General features: G+C 37.9%; 1 protein-coding gene across 4 annotated transcripts in view; it reads left to right on the forward strand.

The window, feature by feature from the left end:
* itprid1 (ITPR interacting domain containing 1) overlaps positions 1–14,511 on the forward strand; it is a 47,515-nt gene extending 33,004 nt beyond the window's left edge. For 3 of the 4 annotated variants that reach the window (XM_067577976.1, XM_067577974.1, XM_067577977.1), the window contains 5 exons: positions 3,627–3,754; positions 4,742–4,853; positions 7,404–7,504; positions 11,195–11,243; positions 14,135–14,511. In XM_067577976.1, coding sequence (XP_067434077.1) covers positions 3,627–3,754; positions 4,742–4,853; positions 7,404–7,504; positions 11,195–11,198 — 345 coding nt within the window. In that variant the 3' untranslated portion in view covers positions 11,199–11,243; positions 14,135–14,511. The remainder of the gene's footprint in view (positions 1–3,626; positions 3,755–4,741; positions 4,854–7,403; positions 7,505–11,194; positions 11,244–14,134) is intronic. The other variant, XM_067577975.1, reaches the window with a different exon arrangement.
* Positions 14,512–19,519: the final 5,008 nt, after the last annotated feature.

A 19,519-nucleotide genomic window follows, 5' to 3' on the forward strand; every position in this document is an offset into this window, starting at 1 on the left:
AGTGTAGTTGGGATGGGGGCTAAGAGACAGGTTGATGGTTTAGATGAAGAAATCGTTGAAGTTAGTTTGGGAAGGTCAATTGGAGAAAAACAGTCTAAATATGTATCAGGTTTTACAGCTGTTTCTAAGGTTCCTGTGTTTAGGGATAAATTGGTGCCTGTTAAGGGCAGGAGGTGATGAATTTTGTCTCTAATAGTTAGAATTTTATATATGTGCAAATCTTTTTCATTCATTCACTAAATATCATACAATTGTTTAGATGGTTACAAATCTCCCTGCAGATTAAAAAATTAAATGTATTTATTTGGATATTTTTTACACAGTCAAAATCAAAACATTTGTACACATTCACACATTTGAATGTACTCATACAAAATGTTTTCACACAGTCAGATATGGTGATACACAGCTACAATACATATGACTCTAATTTAAGCCCGTAGGAATGCCAGTGTGCCACACTCTTGTTAGCTATGTAAGAACTTTTTTTCCAAAGCCTGTGTTATAACCAATTTAACACTAGTGTTTTGACACTGAAAAACTTCCACATTACTATAGGCTAACTCTCTGTCAAAAAGGGCGATTGCCAACCCAAACATACTGTATCTGCTTTCATTGTCACTGAAAACATGTTCTGTTCAACCCATAGCCTGTATATAAATATGGGCCAATGTGCAGCCCAGATTTGCAGCTTATGGTCAGTGCCAGTTTTTCCATTTTGAGCCTGGACCTTTCATATAAAGAGTGTGAGTGTTGCCTTTCATGATCTGGACACATGCCCTGCTACCTTGGAAACACTGAGCAATGCACACTTGAGCTAACATTAGCTACTTTAGCTAAATTATGCTAACACGGCAGGTAAATGGTAAATGGACTGTTCTTGTATAGCGCCTTTCTAGTCTTCCAACCACTCAAAGGGCTTTTACACTACGAATCACATTCATCAATTCACACACTGAATGGGTACAGGGGCTACCATGCAAGGTCCCAACCTGCCCATCAGAGGAAGCTAACCATTCACACACTGATGGAACAGCCATCAGGCGCGATTTTGGGGTTATGTGTCTTGCCCAAGGATACATCGGTATGTGGACTGGAGGAGCCAGGAATTGAACTGGCAATCTTCCGATTAGTGGACGTCCCGCTCTACCTCCTGAGCCACAGCCGCCAGTTACCATTGTTAAGTCAAATCAAACTTAGTGAAATATTGCAACAATAGTCCAACTTAGGGTGAGTCCTGGAGCCGGGGAGAGCAGCAAGTGAGCCAATTGTCAATCACAGCTGTCAATCAATGCCCATGCGGCAGACATCAAAGCTACTATAGGTCTTCAAGTCTTATTAACGGAGCAATAATTTCTAAAATGACCACTAACACACTTAATGAATTTATAGATTGAGACCATAATGAGTCGTTGATTGAAATTGCTGACTTATTTCTAGTATTTCTAGAGAGAAGTTGCTGCTTTTTGAATGGGAGTCTATTGGAGCCAGCATTTAGCAGCAGTTAGTGGTATTGCACTTTAAGGGACTTCCACATTGGCTTCAGCCCCAAGTTGTGGTAGCTGCCACTTTGTTCAACTGCAGTCATGGCAGCATCCCAAGAGAGTGCAATATATTAATCAGCTGGTAAATTAGTCTACAGACTAAGGCTGATGTTAATGCTCCTTTCAAACACAGTCCCAGTGTATGATGTGGTACATTGACCAGGCAGTCACCGTGCATTTGACCCAATCATATGACAGACAAACCAGACCACAAGTTGACCCACCTAAGGAGGTGGTAAAGTGGATTTGTATTCAAAACTCTTTTCATGGATTTTATGCATATTGATAAGCAACTGTGCTTCAGGTTGAATATGTGTAAATGCCACACTGTATGTGATGAATTCTATATCTGGACGAATATAGTTAAATTACAAGAACTCCTGCAAAGGCATAAAGCTATTTAGAAAATAAACCACAATGACAAAGCTCATCATCATCATTCTCGACAGTGAAACTATGATTCTTGATTTTCTCTTTTCAAAAACAAGAGCAAGCGGTGAACTATGACGTGTCCATCTTCAAATGAGTCACGATGTTTGCACTTTGATATAAACAGTGTGTTTGTTGTCATGTTACCATAGTTCTTGAGATGAAGGCCTTTCAGATCCAGGACCTTATTTACATATGAATATCTTATTTCCATGTGTGGAGCTCTCTCTTCATTCTGTCCTCTACTCTCCATACTTGTCCTTTCTCTCTTTAATTCAATTTATTCAGCAACATACATAAGTGACACTCAAATTAACAGTGTGGTGAATTTATATTGAAATATAGAAGAGAAAAATGCTTATGGGGTGGCTGTGGCTCAGGAAGTAGAGCAGGTCATCCACTAATCGGAAGATCAGTGGTTCGATTCCCGGCTCCTCCAGTCTACATGCTGATGTGTCCTTGGGCAAGATACTTAACCCCAAATTATGGGGTGGCTGTGCCATCAGTGTATGAATGTGTGTGAATGGTTAGTTTCCTCTTATGGGCAGGTTGGGACCTTGCATGGTAGCCCCTGTTCCCATTCAGCATATGAATGTGTGTAATTGGGTGAATATGATTTGTAGTGTAAAAGCGCTTTGAGTGGTCTGTTTACCATTTATTTCTTATATCTGCCTTGTATTGAAATGTTTCAATAGAGTCACCTCAGTAACAATACTAATTCTAAACTTAATTCAACATTTACTCCTTGTTATAGTCTCTTGTTTGTATGGAAAATATTCATATAAGAAAGTCATCAGGATCACTTGTAATGTGCATGAAAGTAATGATGCTGTAGGAAAACGACTTCATGTAATGTGAACTATGAATATGTTCAGCATATGAATTCAGACATATACTGTGCAGGACTTTTGTCTCCCCCTTCTGGCAATGGGAGTAATTACAAAAACACTGTCAACAGGTGCTTATGTCTCAGGCTCCACCGTAGCCTACTCCGCTGCTACTGTTGCAGCTGTAAAACGGTGGATAAATTGTTTTGACTTGTTTCACTATCAGAATTTTATCCATTTGGTCCAATAACATTTGGAAAGTCTAGAAGAGCTGCATGATTAAATTATTTTATCCCCATCCAAGTAAGAGGAGGGTTAACTGGAAGTTAGCCGTTTGACTGGCACATGTGCAGGATGCATTCATCCGGCCTTTGCTGAATATCAAACCAGAAACCAGATTAAAACCTCTGGTATACTGTGAAATACAGAGAGATTTACCTGACATTTCAACAACAAGGCAATTCCATTGCTTTACATGCAAAATGCTTTACATAAGACATAAAAAGTCATTAAGACAGCACATAAAATGAACACAAAGTAATATAAAAATATATACTGTATACATATGATTTTAAATGAATGAAATAAAATAGGAAATAAAAAAGCTACAAAGGATCAATAAACAGAAGAATAAAACAATGCAGTTACAGGGCACTGAGAGAAAAAAGCACCAAGTCTTATATCCGTATAATGTAGATCCTTTATTTGGACACACATCATATAATGTAAATATGCTTAAAAATTCTGTATTGTTCTAGAATTTTCATATTTTCCATTATCTGGGAATGTGGTGCTGAAAGGTAACGCTTGCACTTCTTCTCCACAGTACTCTCTGAGTGAGTTGGAGGAGATGATGCTGTGTCTGCAGCAGTTTCGCTCTGTGCTCAGCAACATGGAGGAGCAGCTTTCCGAGGACCAGGCTGCAGTTTACAGTGCTCTCTCTGAGCAGGATAGGTACACACTGTAGTTTATAAAGCTTTGGACTCTGATGTGTTGACTTCAGCTTCCACTAGTGTCAGCATTAAGGCTACAACATTCTGACACCTGTATTTTATGAGGCTATATTTGATCATTACAAGTGCAGGCTTTAGTTTCTGAAGTTCTCTGACCCTGACATATACACTACATGAAGCGTGTGGCATGGAAATGGAAGAGGGGCTACAAAATAGCAATATATAAATCTCCTTGTTAAACAACCTCTCCACACAAACTGCTAGTTACCCTCCAGTTCTACATCAGCTCCTAATAGCACAACCAAGTCCAAATGATCTCCAAGCTCACTGTTGATATTTTAAAACTCAGCTGTGAATAGTGTTTTTTTTTTTAAATAAAATCAACTGAAATGATATCTGAGACATTTAAGGGTTGGTTGTTATCAGGAACAGGTAATGTACTGTAGGTTTTATAAGAGTAAATAAATAATATATAGTGTATGTGATACATTTTTAGCAGTTGTGTTGTGTAACCTCATCAGCTTCCATGTTCATGTTTTAAAAGATGTCCAATAACTCACTATTTATACATTACTTTTATGAGGAATAATTTGTTGAGATTTTACTTAATGTACACGTGACTGTCTTCAAAATAGAAGAGAGACATGACAATACAAATTGCATAGGTGAAATACGTATGTTAAAATTCTAAAATCAAATTTTTATCTAATTCATTCTTTTAAGTTAGTGAACCCACTCAGTGTGTTCTCCCTTTTACAGAACCAAATAATGAACTGCTGTTGTTGTAACAATATATTATTCTCTTTAAATGTACTTGCAATGAGGAAGATTTTTTACTTCAAAGTGCATAAAAAAGACACATAATCAAGGCAAGAAAACAAAAAAAAAATAGATTCAGATATAAGTCAAACAGACCAAAGAATCACAAAAAACACCAAGGGTTTGTGTGTTTGTGTGTGTGTGTGTGGGTTTGTTTGTGCTCATGCAGAGAGAACGTTCGAGACATAGAAGAACTGAGGCGAGCAGTGAAGCAGGAGGCTGGAGAGCTGGAAATGCAGTTGAATGAACTGGCCCATCACTATGGTGACAGTTTGAAAATGGTAATGCACTCACTAACACACTCATACGTGTCTGTCCATTCTTACACTACAGTAATGGCAGTGTTGGAAATGTTACTTCTGAAATGTAATAGGTTGTAGATTAGGAGTTACCCTGTGAAAAAATTTAATAAGTAATGTAACTATTTTAATTACATCATCAAAGTAATGTAACTTATAACATTTGATTACTTTTTGATTGCTTTTCTAACAAATATTTGAAACTGGGAAATAAAGCTAATTTGAGCGCATACTGCTAAATGAAAGGAGCCTGTCTAGACATAGAGACAGCTGCTTGTTAGCCAGTATCGTGGGCAGAAATCACAGTGTGGGTGGGCACAGAGAAAATCAGATGGGCCTAGCCCATCCAAGACCAATCATACTTTTTACGTTCTGAAACGCACATGTTAACCAAAATGGGCCATTACAACTATACTTGCCTGAATGCACCACAGTTTAATCATAGTCTATACATCATCAGAGGTAGCATTATAGGCACCAAGACAAACATTAACAGCATCGCATAGGCTGGCACGGCGGCCACATATTCACACACACACACACACACACACACACACACACAGCTAACAGAATCATTAATTAAGTGTATGGATAGAGGTACACCAGCACCACAATGACACTTGAACATCAGCCACAAGCCACACACATGCATGCACACGCACACACACACACACACACACACACACACACACACAGATAGAAGATGCAGAAACATCAGCATAAAATCCAATTGTACACCCAACAAAAACTATACCCAATAAACAATAATATTGAATAGAGAATAAGCTACTACAGTCCAAAATTATAAGTTAGCTTAATTTGATGATTACAGCAGGAGACAACGGGGCTTGGTTTTCAACACTGATATTATTTCATTATAGTCCAATGCTTCAGTCAGTTATTGGTTGTTGTCATTGAGGAATCAAGTGCTAAATTGGGGAAATGACTGAATTAGCACCCACGTACATGCCGTTACTGGTGCAGGAGTAGGTGTCTGGGTTGAGGATGATGGTGGAACTTGAGGTGAATTCTCTTTTTCCTGCTGCTCACAACGTCTTTTTGTGACAAACTTAAGCAAACTGCTTTGTTTTGCCATTGTTTTTTTTTGTTTTTTTTTTTATCTTAATCTAAATTAAAAGCAGCTAGTTTTTGAGGTAGGCTTCTGTTCCTCTGTGCAATGCTTCTGTAATCTGTCACTCAAAAAATCTGACCTATCATCATCAAATGCTGCACTCAAATTTGTCCCAAAGGCTTTGCTGAGTGTGGACCTGTGTTGTCTGGAAATATGTCAAAAGAAAGAAAGAAAGATGATATACATCCTATATGGTGAAAAGATGCAAAGCAACAGAATGAATATAAGCTTTTTACTGAAAAGAATATATTCGGATGTGACCCCTTTGTAATCACCAACTGTAATCATTACAAAATATGTAATTAAATGAAAATTACATTTATTTTGTAATTTAATTATGTAACGCCATTACAATTAACTAGTTACTCCCCAACACTGAGGAGGCTGCAATGTTCATCACACCCTATAGTGCAGATGTGTGGAACAGAACATACTGACGATTTTGCTACTCTAGACTCCTTCCAGTAGTAGCATTAGAAATGTAAAAAATGTAAAAACAGGCCATTTTAAGTCCTGTCTCTTTAAGGCCCCCCTCTGGATGAGCCCACTCTGGCTGGCTCCAGAGACTACGTAAACAAACAGTAGTGATAGTAGGATTTCTTTTTATTGTTCTTTACTCAATATGGAAACTTCTCAAATATATCCATACATGTTGGAGACCACAGATCAGGAATGTGAGAGTGGACAACGTCAACAGCATTAGAAACAAAGATAACATTCAAGGCAGGCTGAATCCTGTGCTTTGTCTTACAGGGAGCATTTTTACATATGCTAACCTCAAGTTTTTGAGGTGTGTAAAGGATAAGGCTGGTGATTTTATATATTTCTCTTATTGTCAACAAATCTGATGTGCAGAGTCAAACCAACAATGAACTCATCCTACTTACAAGTATTGTGTGTCCAAAGTCTGATATACAGTGCATTCAGAAAGTATTTGCATCCCTTCACTTTTTTCACATTTTGTTATGTTATGTTGTATTTATTTATTTATGCAGATAAGATATGCTTGGCTGTCTGCCGTATATATATATGTATATATATATATATATATATATATATATATATATATGATTGGCACTAATGGAAGGCCATATATATATATATATATATATATATATATACGGCAGACAGCCAAGCATATCTTATCTGCATACCTGGCTGGGAAAGTCACGGTTACATATATGTGTCTTAAAAGTTGTAGTGGGCTGTCCTGGTAGTTGAGTGGTTAACACGCACATATTTTCCAATGAACTGTTCTGTTTGTTGACACAGTGTCTTTGTATTTTAAAATGAGGTTTGATCTATTTTCATTTTTTTCTGCTTTGTTGTTAATTACAGTAGGTTTTTTCTGATTTATTGTGCTGTATATTTTCTAATAATTTTTCTCTCATTTTGAATAGAAGATACACAGACTGTTGGATGAGCAGTCTCTGCTCTGCTCTCAACTCAGAGTCTTCCCACCAGGAGCCATCCCCACATCATCGAGCCCCGCCCCCAACAGGTCAGTAGCCACTCAGTGCTGTCTGCTACCCTGGATCCCATTGGCTGACATGCAGAGTGGCCATGTCTTCTCCTATGAACTCCCCTAGACAGTCACCTCTTGGGTCAGAGAGCATCTGTTAGGGCCTAGGCTGTTCTCCCTCTAAGGAAGACAAGCTGGACATAGTGGGCTTCCTCCAGAGAGTAAGAACACCACATAAGATTTGTAGGGAAACAATTAGAGAATCACCTGGAGTCATCTGCCTGCTACCATGAGACTTGTGGTGTTGCATGTTTAAGCCAAATAATTAATATCTGTCTACACCTTCCATTAGTGCCAATCATTTCCCAAAACATGCAGCCATAGTTTAGCTTTTGCAGAATTCCCTAAATGTTCTAAATGAAATATTAAGGGGATACGAACACCTTAAAATTCAGTGTTTCACCCATCAAAATATGATTTCGCTTGCAAAACTATCTCATCCTGGGACTGATTTCCATGGTGGAGCTCCTTGATGATCATATTCCACCTGATATTTTCTTGTGGAAGTGCCACTAGTTGCAGTGTTGTTTGTTTTTTTTTGTTTGTTTGTTTTTTTTGTTTTTTTGCTAAATACTGTTTATTTTCTAACTAGTATGCAGGCTTTACAGCCCTGATCATCCAATGAGAGTGCACAATGAGTTCAGCATAGAGGAATGGTGAATTTATGTGCCATTGTAAAGCTAAAACTGTCTTCCAATCTGAGGTCAGCAAAAACAAAAATCAAACAAAAATCATTGCAACTATGTCAAAATTAAGTTTTTCTGATTATATAATTATTAATATTCCCTGTTGAGTTTCCAACCAACATTTTGATTGTGTATGAAGATGAACTGAAACCAGCTGGTCCCTAGGATGTAGGAAAACTAATTATTAATTAAAACTAAAATTACAGCAAGACTTGCATTAATTGGGAAATAGCTGCCAGAAATGTCAGTTGTAAGCACATAGGATTTACTGGACTGAGTGCGCATAACCTCTGGAATGGTCCTTGAATCATTTTTTCTGAGCCAGCATAGTTTAAAAGAAGGTTATCTGGGTTGTGTAGCTCAGATGCACCTTAGTAGGGCAGATGGTATATTTTTTTGATACAGTACTCTTCAGGGAACATTTGGGTTAATGGGAGAGACAACAAGAGACAGCAAGTGACTGCTGCACAAAATAATAACTGACATGACAAAACATAAATATTTCTGTATCAGGGAGGTTGTATGTTTAATAATGCACATAAACACAGCAGTGAATATACACAGTAACCACATTTTATATAATAATATAAATTAAATGAATAGCTGTCTTCTAGGAAGAGCTTTGCCACATTCAGTAGTAAAGAATACAACCCTTCAACTATTTCTTTAAAAAAATGTTCCCATTCTTTATGTACTTCAGTCTGAATGAAGCACAGGAATTATTTAGAAATGCATGACTTCTTCTTTTGTTTGATTACATTTGCAAAAGTCATGTTCCACTGTAACCAAAACAGTGGTGCATATGAATATGGTGCATAACTAGATTATCAAGGTCAGAAATAGCAGAAGTAGTTCACACTCTTTTATTGCATTGCCTCCTCTGGACTGACTGTAAAGCTATTTACAGCAGAGCTCTTTTGTCTGCTGTCATTGGTAGAAACTAATACAATAAAAACACCAAATTTTTATTAAGTGAATGGTGAGTCACTGCTAGTGTTATAGGTTATAGAAAGAGAGATTGTTCTCTGTCAGACAGCTTTTCCCACTGTGCCTTAAAGGGGCCATATTATACCCACAGCTAACATGGTTATAACACAGTTCCCTGGGATCTTAAAAAAATGTATCTGACATGCTTTGGTCAAAATATCACAAGGATCCAGCACCACAGCAGCCTTCTCATCCTGTCTAAACAGCCCTGTTCAGAATGGCCAGTTTGAGTGTAAATAAACTCAGATTTTGCTGTGATTTAATTGCAATAAACAGATCAAAAGGATGCTGAATTAACTACACCATGATGTTGATTTGTAAAAAGCCTGAATTTATCCTTTGCCAAGTCTGTCTGTAAGACGATAAGCAAACAACTTTTAAAATGCCTGTTTTCCGAATGGAGTTCAGATTGATCCGGACTATGCTAACTTTGTGTCTGCTCCATTCACAGTCAAAATAACTTCATCTAAAAGCATAAATACAGCAGCGACGTTATTGTTTATACACATAGATATCTACATACTATCACCGGTATTTAAGATGTTTATTACAAATGATAGCAGCTGAGGTGGTGTGTGACTCCAGTGTTAGCTCTGGCCAAAAATAAATAAATAAATAAATAAATAAAGCCACTTAATCCCAGAAGTTTAAAAAACATGGTGCTCCGGGTGGTAAACTGCTCCGGATCAGAGCAGAATCGGGCGTTTTTTCATCCAGAAGATGAGAAAGCAGCAGCAGCAATGCAGGACTCTTTGGCTCTGCTCCCCGGCCATCTTCTCCTGCAGAGCTTGCCGTGGCTCAGCAGCTGTATGTCAGCAAGCAGTGTCTCTGTCCCCTGGTCCAGCCACACAATACACGCAAATTTTTTGCCCTTAGCTTAGCTTAGCTTAGCTTAGTTTAGCTTCGCCCCATGTGACATAAGAAGGAGCATCAAATCTAAATAGCTTGTTGAATTACAAGAGTACAGAGCAAGGCAGGCCACATCAAAGTGACCAGGTGGTCTTATTTCACAGTTTTCATTTTAGTCGGCACACCGGAAACCCAAATACATACACACAAGCACTGAAAAAGTGAGTTTTTTTCCACCTGCCTTCCAAATATGCAAATGTCTCACTGCATGTGACACAATGCAATACACAATAACAACAACAAAATCACTTTTCATGCAGTTGGCTGAGAGTCATCTCTGAGTTTAGCTGCTGGTTCCAGCTATGCTACATACTTTTGCCTATAACCTATAACCTAATGAGGTTATATACACATAGACAAGGGTACAGTATACATTGTTGGTCATATACACAAATAGAAGACACAATGCTCATGTAAATACAGCACTGTCTTTGTAATTGTAAGGAATGCCCATCAAAATACACAGGTCAGCTGCAGTGAAACAGTGAAAGCATGCTTCAGTGGTGAGTGCACTGTATGTAGAATGTCATGCTAGATGGCAACTACAGTACCTGTAACACCTGGAGACAGACTTGAACCCACAATCATGACAACAAACACAGTCAAGTTCAGGTAAAGGTAGTTTATTTAGAGCTCAGACAAAAAAGACAGGTAAGGGGTCAAATCAGGTAATTAGTCAGTAAAGCAAACAAATCAGATAAGGGTCAGGTGAAGGGAATCAAAAAACCAGAAGGCAGTCAAATGTCAGGAACAGGCAGGCAGGAATACAGGAACAGAATGCTGGAAAGCTAGGTGGAAAACACTAGACAATCTGGTGGAGAGGGAAAGCAAATGAACCGGTATACATACACAGAGAGACTAATGAGGGTACAGGCTGGGGAGAGTGACTGGATCTGAAATGACAGTAGAATTAGAGACAGGATCAATGACAAACAAAGCATGGCAGACTAAGTTGTGACAGTACCATGTGTATGATTGGAGTATCATTGTAGATAAGTGATATCATTCAACACATCCTTTTAGATCAGATTAAATTTGAAATCATACTTCTTTCTAAATGCTAACTCTTATATGTCCTGTTTTCCAGTTGAAGGACTCTTTGTACCATTCTATGAACACAGACGTTGGAATAAAAGGTGAGTCAGCAATAAATGCTCTTATCAACACATTGACTCTAGGGGCCCTATTTTAACGATCTGAAGCACATGGCGCAAGTGCATTTAGTCCAAATCCACTTCTGCTATTTAAACAGCGGGAAAAATTCTAAACGTGCCAGGGGCATGGTTAAAAGGGATTGTCCTTTTGATCAATCATGGATGTGTTTTCGGCGTAACATGCAATAAACCAATCAGAGTGTCATCTCCCATTCCCTTTAAAAGCCAGGTGTGCTTGCACCTTGGCGGATTGCTATCATGATGGCGCATTTGCCAAGTAGTAAGAAGGGGAACTGCTCGTGAAGCTCGCAAAGTGAAAGCGCATGATCCATAACGAGCACACTGGCCCCTGCTGCTCCTGAACCCTCCCATGGTCAGCCCCAGACTACCAGTTTAAGATGCTGTTCATTAATTTGTGGCAAATATATTTTCATTTGGTTTTTGACTACCAGTTTAAGATGCTGTTCATTAATTTGTGGTAAATATATTTTCATTTGGTTTTTGAAAAGGTTTATTAATCATGTGAAAAGGTTTTAATTACAGCTTTGGTTTCTTTAAAATCGTTTTGTTCAGTCATGGAGTAGCAGGTAAAATCAGCAGGGTTTTAACTGCTGAAAGTAAAGTACTCTCAAAAATGTTAGAGAGTATTTGTTTAATATTGTTAAAAAATTAAGTCATTAATTTTAATCATGTAAAGAATAATCAACACAGTTATCAGGACCTGATCAGCTCTCCAAGGTGCTCATCCTCCTGCTGGCAGCAGCTAGAAGCTGTCCAGATTTATTTTCTTTAAATACCTCCATGTATTGCCACGATTTGGTCAAATACTAACACAATTTTATCTGTAATTACTGCAATTGGTTGATTCTGATAAATATTATGACTAAGAATGTATTTTTAAAAATATGATGATGTACACAATAATAATTGTTCACACTATAATGCTTTTATTTGTAATCTTTTGCATGTTTGTGCGCTGCTGCGCGTCCTGTGTGTGTAACAAGCAGAGTTACACATGTTGTGCACCCGCCTATGTAAGCACATATTACTGTCTTGATGCGCCCTTAAAATAATAGTGAAACACTGCACCATTGACTTCAGACCAGGTTTTTGTTGGTCAATAGCACAATCACTCTCTGCTGTCTCAAGATAGCAATGCGCCAACAGCGCACCTGACCCCACCTCATTTTAAGACCAACACACCCATGGGTGCTCTGATGAACATTGCATTTGCTATTAAAACAACATAGGCGCTGGGCAGGAAAATGACAACTGCGTCGATCTTAAACTACCAAAGACACTCGCGTTGCACTTGGTGCCGCTTTGTGCCGGGTGTAAGATAGGGCCCTAGGTTTTTTATATTAATGATTACTGACCATGTCTGCTCTTGAGTTAAACATCATCTATTTTCTTCATTAAAAAAGCTCATTGTCAAGCACTGAAACTAAGGTGGCAAAAGGCTTTATATTTTTACCTCACTTCATTTCAGTTAAAGGTTTACTTCATAGTACACACATGTATGCAACATCAGGGAGGACTAAATTATTTTATATACTCTGTATAGGATGTTCACAACTATGCACAAAGTCAGAAAGATGAATATACAAATATATATTTCTTAGCATTAGAATTATGAAGTCTTTCATACACAAGGTTCTGTGTTATAAATTTCTATCTTTGTGAAACTGGGTGCACATGCACAAGCCTCATTTCCACTTCCACAGTTAGCCAGAAATAGATGTAAACCCATCCTTAATCACCAGTTTACGCCACATCTTTCTATGAAAAGAACAGCAAAGAAGAAGTACCATTTCACCTACTGTTTACAGCAGTAAGGTTCTCCAACAACACCAGAGCAGCTACCTTTACATCATTACACACATCTGTAAACCATCACATGGCAGGGATATCTCAAATAACAACCATTGTGTTTGTAGCACTCAAAGAGCTTCACAATAAAGCATAAGTGTCAGTAAATGATAATATAAAGAATGATAGTATAGTACAAAAGCACAAAACAATGTATAGCACAAAGCAATAACACAAAACAATAAATGTTTTATTATTTAGATTCTGTCTCTGACTTTATTTTTCATATAACCCTCAGGTCACTTTATGTATGTGTGAGGTACACACATTCTTGCCTCATATTCTCTTTTTATGACATACCCTGAAGTCTCTAGTATTTTAAAGCATATACTTCAGATGAGACAAGAGATGAATCAGATGAAATGAAGGCTATCCGGAACAGAGATAAATCCAGGATGTGTTAACCTAACCTACTTGATTTTGATTGGCCAGATAATGTGCATTATTTTCTTTTAGCTCTGACAGCGTACATCACTGTTCTAAATGAATCCTCATACTTGGAAGGAAAATGGTTTCAGCTGTTACTAGGCAATAGCTTCTCCTTCTTACTGGAACAATTCTATCTATGTCGAAAAACAGTCTTGACAAAGCTAGTGCTAATTAAGATGAATTCTGTAGTCGCTAAAATGAAACAAGGTTGTTGTCTGGGTAATGTGCTCCTTGACCAAAGATCACGACAGAAAAATGACACAAAACCAACGTAGTAGGGAATCTGCTCTAGATAAACAATCAACTGATTGTGTCATGTCAGTGTCCAAGTCTGCCAGTTAAACTTTCATGCATATCACATCGATTTAAGCTTAATTAAGATTAGATAAGGGATCTAAAAGGATTTGGATTTGATAAATACTGTTGAGCCCCAAACCTAGTTCACACCATCGAACAACTTCAGATAACAATTTCCAATGTGAGTGCAATTTACACTCAGTGAATGAACTTACAGTCAATGTATAATTTCTAGTTATTTGCTTATTTCTCAACTATTACATCATTCTCTGTTTCAGATGTCAGTGGCACTGCATGAGACTGCATCTAACTGATGAGAACCTGAAGTTTCCTCAAGTCACATTTGATTCTGTAACAGTTAAACTGAGTGATGCTGAGACTAGAACTACTACAAGCTACATGAGATGAAAACTTCTAAGCAACTGTCTTGTTTGTAAAATGAAAAAAAGGGGAAAACTAAAGCCATTAAAATATAACAGGATAGGCTGTTTTAAAATAGTTAAAATCTTTATTTGCAAGGTAAACTATGTTAATAGAAGTGTATGTTATTTAACAAAGATGTTAATACACACAAGGTCTCTGCTCAGTGAATGCACAATGCTTCATATGAATAAAACCACATAAATAAAACTTAGAACAGTGAAATATGTGTCTTGTTTGTATGTTCATGTTCTGTATGAGTGTTTGTTTTATTGTCTAGAAACATATCAAGGCTGTAGAGGAGGTTTGGAACAATAGTAGTGGACACACTTCAGAATAATGCAGGATGTACCAATTACCAGAGTACAATCCCTCATCAAGACTTCAAAAGGCTTTGGTTTGATTGGAACATCAGAAGTGCTTTATTTGTAGGAAACAGAGCTTATATAATTCACCTGCTATAGAAAGAACATGAATTGGTTACCTCCATGGTTCAATACTGAGTCCACATCTTCAAAACTCTTCACACAGTCAACTTTACCCACACACTGCTGGGCACAGCAGTTAAAAAGCAAATCCCTCCAGCAGACATGAACACAGGAACTCATGTCATTTGGGGGCCTGTGCTATGGAGCAAAATTAGTAGGTCAGCCAAATATTTTTGGGCTTAACTCGGGTTTTCTGGTATCACAAAGCTGGCTCACTTTTAACTGAGATAAATCACCATGGCAACTTATGCTGAAGAGATAACCTGCTCTGGAGCAGGTTAACTGCAGAGGATCAGACCACAACCTGTCAACACCCCAACCACTGACCAATCAGATCACTGGAAAAAAAAGAGTCATCATCCCAACAGGATCATGACATGGACAAAAGTCTTGAGTTTACACTAAAGTCACAAGTAAAAAGAGCAATATATATTTGTATAAATCAGTTGAAACATTTTATCGTTTTAGGCTTTCTATTTCCACTCTGGTTTTAAAACAGAGCTTCTAACAAACAGAGAGATCATTTACAACACTAAACACATGATGATGATTTTAGCTGCATTTTAATTGTGCAGAAACTCATGTCATTTAGGGGCCTGTGCTACGGAACAAAATTAGTAGGTTAGCCAACCATCTTTGGGTTTAACTCAGGTTAAAGTGTGTCCAAGTTTATTTTCTCCCCAGAGTGACAACTGACAGTGTGGATGATTTTACACTCTGATTGTATCACTGCAGCTCAGAATAACATGAGACAACTGTGTGATGATGATTGAAAATAAAAATGAAAAACTGTCTTTTATTAGAAAAATAATCCACATACTGTTAATTGGCTCCTGTGATTATAAAGCAACATTTGGGTCAGTTAGACCTCATCACTCGTTAACTACTTTTCCACTCTTTGCTTCAGTAGCAGAAACAGTCTGACATTACTTTTAAATTTTATGTGACATATACAGATGGTTTCTTCATCATCCAACTAAATAGCAAAAAATACTCACTCTATAGTTAAGTCATATATAATAATACCTACATGTATTTTAAGCCTTAGCCTATTTTTAATGTTTGGAAATTATTTCTAGTGTTTCTACATCTTCTCATTCTGTTGTATGATTACAGGCTATTATTTATATTTCACTTTGTTGAATATGACTTTGTGCTGTTTCTCAAACAGAAGTTTTCTGCAGATATTTGGTATCACTGTTTCATCTCATATCATATGAAGTACTTCATTCATGGTTCTGATGATGTGGCTCGTAATTAACAACCCTGCCTCTTTCACATGAACACGTTCATAGCTGGATAGGAAAACCCAAAGTTGACAGAGCCAGCTTTGTGATACTTGTTATCCAGGCCGGCCAATGTCAGGCTCAGTGAAGCTAGCTCACTCCAAGAGAGCCAGACTAAGTTGAACTTGAGTTGTAGTACAGAGGGGTGTAGTACTAGATTGATGAGGGAAAAAATTAATTTAAACAATTTTAGTATAAGGGTGCAACATAACAAAATGTGAAAAAAGCCAAGGGGTCTGAACACTATCTGAATGTACTGAATGCAGAGTATGAATGGCAGCAGAAAATAATTCACATCACAATTTTCCAGATCTGTCTTAAAACAACAGTCAGGTGCCCAAATGACCATTGAAACATGTTTTTCTTGCTACAATCATTCCTCCTGTTTATACTGGCCATTAGAAGATCCCTTCATAATGCACTTACATTGTAAGTGATGGGGGCTAAAGTCGACAGTCCTCCTTCTGTGAAAAAAATGTGTTCAAAAGTTTATCTGAAGCTGATATGAAGCTTTGTCTATCCAAATCAGTCAAATCAAGTGGATATCTTTAAAAGTTCAGCGTTTTGGTTCCAAATTCCCTCTTTTTGTTACTACACTTCCACTGTAGCTCAATAGGAAAACGCTGTCCATCGAGGCACAAAGAAGGAAATTTATACTAAAAAGGCTTCAATATACTATATGTGAGAATAACCCTGGCCCATCCTGTCTTGTAAAACTACTTTGTACCTTAAGAGGCAATCATTAGTCACTGTAGCATCCAGTCTGCCCTCAGTCTAACATGAGAGGATGAAGAAGTCTACTGTTTACAGTGAATCTGTGCTATGGTGTCATCAAGATATCAAAATGCTGTGGAGACATGCTGTGGTAAATTACCAAAGAGCTGCACAGATCCATTCATCAGGTCATATTCTCATGATGACATGATGACAGACGTTGAATAGCCAATCATTTCAAGAATCGGGCTGCTAGCAGCTGAGATGACCGTCTGGTCTCACCCGACCAGCAGCTCCGAAACATCTAAGAATGTTGGAGCAAATTTCCAATCACGTTATTTGGATAAGCTGAACACATACTGGGAATCTAAATGGTTACTTTCTTGCCTGAAAACATATTAAAACTTAATAAAGTCACATAATAATGGTCCTGGATTGAAAATTACAAGAGCAACAGCCTGACTTAAAATCTCAGCCATTGCGGCCAGTTGCTCAGGGCAGTGCTACTCTTTCATGCTCTCATGTTAGGGCAGACTGGATGCTACAGTGACTCACTATTGCCTCTTGAGGCGCAAAGTTTTATTATGAGACAGGATAGACTGGGGCTATTCTTACATATAGCACCTTTAAGGAAGCAGCGTGTGGTGTGTTAAAGGATCATTTTGGATACAATTACTAATATTAAGTGTCACAGAATGATCAAATTATTGTATATAATGGAACTTTTGGCATTATTGATTGTACATTGTACAGAGGGCAAAATTATCACACAAATACGATAATTATCATACATCTGTCAATGCTGTAGCTGCCAGTAGAAGCCATCATGGCTAAGTGCATCAAGGCAACTTGCCTGCTAACCTAACCACCCAGCATATACATCTGTGCTTGCTGGTTAGTTTACATGTAGGAGGCTGACTTTAACTGCAGTTAGACTGTGTTCTAAGGAAACTCAAAAAGCTAAATGTGATGATGGATTATCCCGTGGACTGCTATGAGGAGGATCACAAGTCAATTCACTTTGTTGGCCAACCATAATTATTCCGGCCAGAGTGCACAGTGAAGAGCTAAATCAAATGGAGGAAGAAAGACAAAAAATGGAGGCAGAGGCTGAAAGACAACAGCACTGTCCTGAAAGACAACGTACAGTGCCTCAGAGAAATGGTGGTGTTCCTTTCATCTCTGCTCTCCTAACAAGTGAAATGCAGAGTGGGACCTGTTGATGCCAGACTTGCAAAAACCACATGTCGATGGATGAGAGTGATCCCAGCTGTGTAAATACTACAAATTAATTTGCGGCACATATATTTTTCATCACAGAGACTGTTTCACCTTCCAAAAATCAACTGGAAGTGACACCAGCTGGATCGAATGCTCAGTTCTCCATACAGTAAGAAAAATTGTGTATACAACATGAAAATGCTATATGAGGATTACAGTATGTAAGTCTCTATCGTCCAGCAGTAGTTCATGGAAACTGCATATTGTGTGAGTGGGAAACTTGTAGTCACAAACAATTTTATCTCATCTATTTCTCCAACATGAACTCATGCTCAATGAAAACCTAGCCACAGCCTCACACACATAAACAAACTGATGTGCAAGTTGCCCCAGATGTAGATCTTTATGCAGTTAGCCTTAATGTCTGGTCCAGGCAGCTAGTTTCTATGTTTATTTTCAGTCTGAGTCAGAGACAAACCTTTTGAAATGATTTATTTAAAATGCATGTTTATTTGTAAAGCTATAGGAGGCTTGAACAGTTTCCACATTATATTGCATTTTGAGTGAGTTCTCTACAATGGAGCTGGCAAGAGCAAAGTTAGCATGTCACATTAAGCCACAATGGCCACATTTATGGGAAATATGCCAGGTTTAAATAAAATGGAATTATCCTTTAAATCAGTGCCTCTTCCTCTCGGTCAAAATTTTATTTATATGAGTGAAGTACATATTAAGTACAATTTGAAGGTACATTCAGATGTTCAGTCTGTTGAGAGGCTCTAATTAGACATCCATTGATATTCAGCAGCTCTTCTAGTAGCTCTTCAAGCCTGTGGTGTGGGGGATGGTGTGGGGGGGCGTCTCCAGTGCAGATGCAAAGGAGAAGATGCTCCTCCTCTGAGCTACATAACCAAGTCACACTGCTCCAGTCTGTGTGTCTGACACTGCTAGGGCTGAGGTAAGAGCATATTTTCATTCTTTGTTAATCATGCCTGCCTTCATCTTTCAACTTCAGTTTTTGTGATTATGTTTTCTTTCTCTTTGTTTCTCTCAAATTCATTTGTAGCCACATTCTCTGCCACTTTTGCTTCTTTTCATTTTTTTGGCTTTTTCAGGTTCTCTCTCATGAGACATGTTATTTGTTGCAGCAGAGATTGCTGCTGAAACAAAACTCTACTACTACAATTACTTACTTTATAAAATGTTAAAAACAAGGCAAGTAAGGCAAGGTAAAAAATTTACACATAAAGTAGCAGGCGATGATGGTCATATAAGAAATGCTGTTTGAATGTGGTGATTTGATCAAAGCTTGTGTTGATGTAGTTTTTAAAAAAAAGTAAAGCAGATGTGTCAGTGAGACAGTCACACACACACAAACACACAGCCTGAAGTGCTTTATCCTTTGTTAGCGTCATAAGGTCCACTCATGAATAATGGATCATGAATGTACGCGTGTGTGTGTGTGTGTGTGTGTGTGTGTGTGTGTGTGTGTGTGTGTGTGTGTGTGTGTGTGTTATGTGATCTGTGTAGAAAG

Source organism: Thunnus thynnus, chromosome 21 (genome assembly GCF_963924715.1).
Source record: "Thunnus thynnus chromosome 21, fThuThy2.1, whole genome shotgun sequence".
Classification (NCBI taxonomy): Eukaryota; Metazoa; Chordata; class Actinopteri; order Scombriformes; family Scombridae; genus Thunnus; species Thunnus thynnus.